This window comes from Wyeomyia smithii, chromosome 2 (assembly GCF_029784165.1).
Source record: "Wyeomyia smithii strain HCP4-BCI-WySm-NY-G18 chromosome 2, ASM2978416v1, whole genome shotgun sequence".
Classification (NCBI taxonomy): Eukaryota; Metazoa; Arthropoda; class Insecta; order Diptera; family Culicidae; genus Wyeomyia; species Wyeomyia smithii.
Genome location: NC_073695.1, coordinates 161132737 through 161135099, shown reverse-complemented (window position 1 = coordinate 161135099; position 2363 = coordinate 161132737). Strand labels below are relative to the sequence as shown.

The window sequence follows — 2363 nt, the reverse complement described above, 5'->3', positions numbered from 1 at the left end:
TAACCGCCATTTCTACTCCGAGTGACGTAAATCCAACACCACTATGATTGTGATGCGTTTATTACAAATAACGACATAGTTTATTTCGAAAGTCGTGTTCGTTTCGTATTAATCAGAGGAAGGTAGCTCTCAGCGTTACAATCTATTACACAGAAGAAGGGGGATCGGTTTTTGGGGGATTAATGGTAAAAATGTTTAACAAGGGACATATAAAAGTTTTTTGTGATATTAACTAATGAAACATAAGGACGAAGCAATGATTCCAATCGGTTTATCTATATTATCCCATTTTTTTTAGAATACATCAACATGATCGTTGACATGGAGATTTTCCCAAAATCGACGTTTCTCTGTCGGCATCAAAGGACAGAGTTTCTTTGAAATATGCTCCTTCCTTACTTTTTCTATTCCTCTATCCGTTTTATTATACTGAAAAGTTGATTCAAGGCTGAACTTCGGATTCTGAACGCATTTCAATTGTAATTGAGTGAAGAGTTTGACTTTCTTAAATTCTAGCCCAAAGCTCGTTTTATAGCTGAATTCGAAACACCCGCGCGTGAATCGAATCTGTTTAATCTCAGCTAATTTCGGGCGAGGTTTCAATTTGTTCAGCACGGATGGTTTCAAGGCAATGCTAGGCTGAAAAAAGTCGGTGCAGCTCATAACGGTTACAGGTGGCTTAGTTTCATTGTTAGACTGCTTGACACATTCGACAAAGTCCGAAAATGTGTAGAGCTCTTCTTCTTGGTACTTTCTCATGCTTCGTTCGACCGCCGCATGAAATGCGTCAGCCGACATAAATGTATGTCCAGACTCCAGATACTTGAAGGTGATTTCATTGGTTTTAATAAGTGGTGAGTTAACCAGCAGAATCATGTGAACTATCAAGTTCCAGTTCATGTTTTGACTGGAACAATTATCCAACCAGTAGAGTACGCGACTTGATGAACCATTTAACGTCAGGTGTTTAGTGAATACGCTTGTCAAATCTGCTGCTTTCCTACCGCTTACCGTTTCGTTCCATAAAATAGCGTGAACTGCTCCATTTTTTCCTCCTCCTATTGGCGCAAATGTCTCATTAAGGACAACGATTCTTTGAGAGAATATAACCTCCTTAAAACGTTCCATTCTCGGTAGTTGTATAACCTATTTGAAATTGTAAATAAGATACATAACCCAGTTTTTCGAAATATTAGGAATAATTCAAACCTTCTGTAAATCGACGGAAACAGCAAGACCTTCAGCAGCAAACTTGTCATTTTCGTATTCTTGTCGTGCTGCGATAGCTGCTTCGCGGTGTTTCAACCATGCTGCACACTCAGAACAGTTCTTTTCATTATTCACAAGGGATGCAGCAGACTTAGAATCGATTCTACGGTTGATGGAGGGCCGCTCGGCAAGATTACCTGTTTCGTCACTCTCTTGGTCTTCCTTGTCAGCTAAGACGGCGTTACGGAATTCGGTCTATTCGGTATTCTGCTTATGATGGCCAGTTATTCTCATGTGTATGTCCGCAACTCGGCACTTCTCACAAAGCTCATGCCCAAGCTTGGTGAAGTGAATTTTCATGTCAGATAGAATCCGGTTATAATAAGAATAACTGCACGTTTCTCTCGATTCAGTTTCGCGCCGACGTGTGAATTTCTCGTGCATCTGCTTGCAAGTTAAATCCGACGGTAAATAACGCACATTTGGCGCGTGCTCTCTTCTGTAATGCGAAATCGTCGGACCATAGGAGAGAACGTCCTGCTTAACGGCCTCCTCGAGTGGGTTAATCGAGACCTCTTTCGAGTCGTTTTTTAATTTAAATAATTCTTTGTCTTCATAAGCTCTGTAGATTAGATTGCTTAAAGTGGATAATGTAAATAAATTAAACTTGAAATTTTTCAAAGTATTGGACAAACATACTTGCTGTTTCATCGGTAACCCAACGTATTCAAGAAGAAACTTGAACAAACTTGAATTGCTGATTTGTTACCATCTAGATGGTAAGCATATGTATATGATTTTTTGAAATCAGAACCGGAAATATCAGGTTCGACGCGTCGGCGTTTAACGTTCTGGCGAAGGCTATGCTGAAGTATGAAGGCTCTCTTTTTGTCCAGGGGAAGGTTCAAGTATGCTTCATTCAATTCCGTTCTTCTTGCTTGAGAAATCTGTGTGGAGCAGGCGAAGTTACATTTACAATTTGTCGGGATCACATTGTGTTCTTCTCTTCTTTTTTGCAAATAGCGCAAATGTTCCGTTGCGCGTTTCATAAGTGATTTGCCTGGAACCTGCAGTGTGACTGCATCTTCTGGTTCACTTTTACTTGTACTGCCATATTCAGCGATCAACTCCATATCCGAATTCGAATTCTGGAC

At 40.2% G+C, this 2363-nt stretch overlaps 1 protein-coding gene across 1 annotated transcript; it reads right to left on the bottom strand.

Annotated features, from left to right (window-relative positions):
* Window positions 1-294: 294 nt before the first annotated feature.
* Window positions 295-1444, bottom strand: LOC129720163 (uncharacterized). The gene is made up of 2 exons (XM_055671598.1): window positions 1210-1444; window positions 295-1146 (listed from the first exon to the last, which is right to left on the bottom strand). The coding sequence occupies exon 2, from the start codon at window positions 1126-1128 to the stop codon at window positions 295-297; it is 834 nt and encodes a 277-aa protein (XP_055527573.1). The 5' UTR covers window positions 1129-1146; window positions 1210-1444.
* Window positions 1445-2363: the final 919 nt, after the last annotated feature.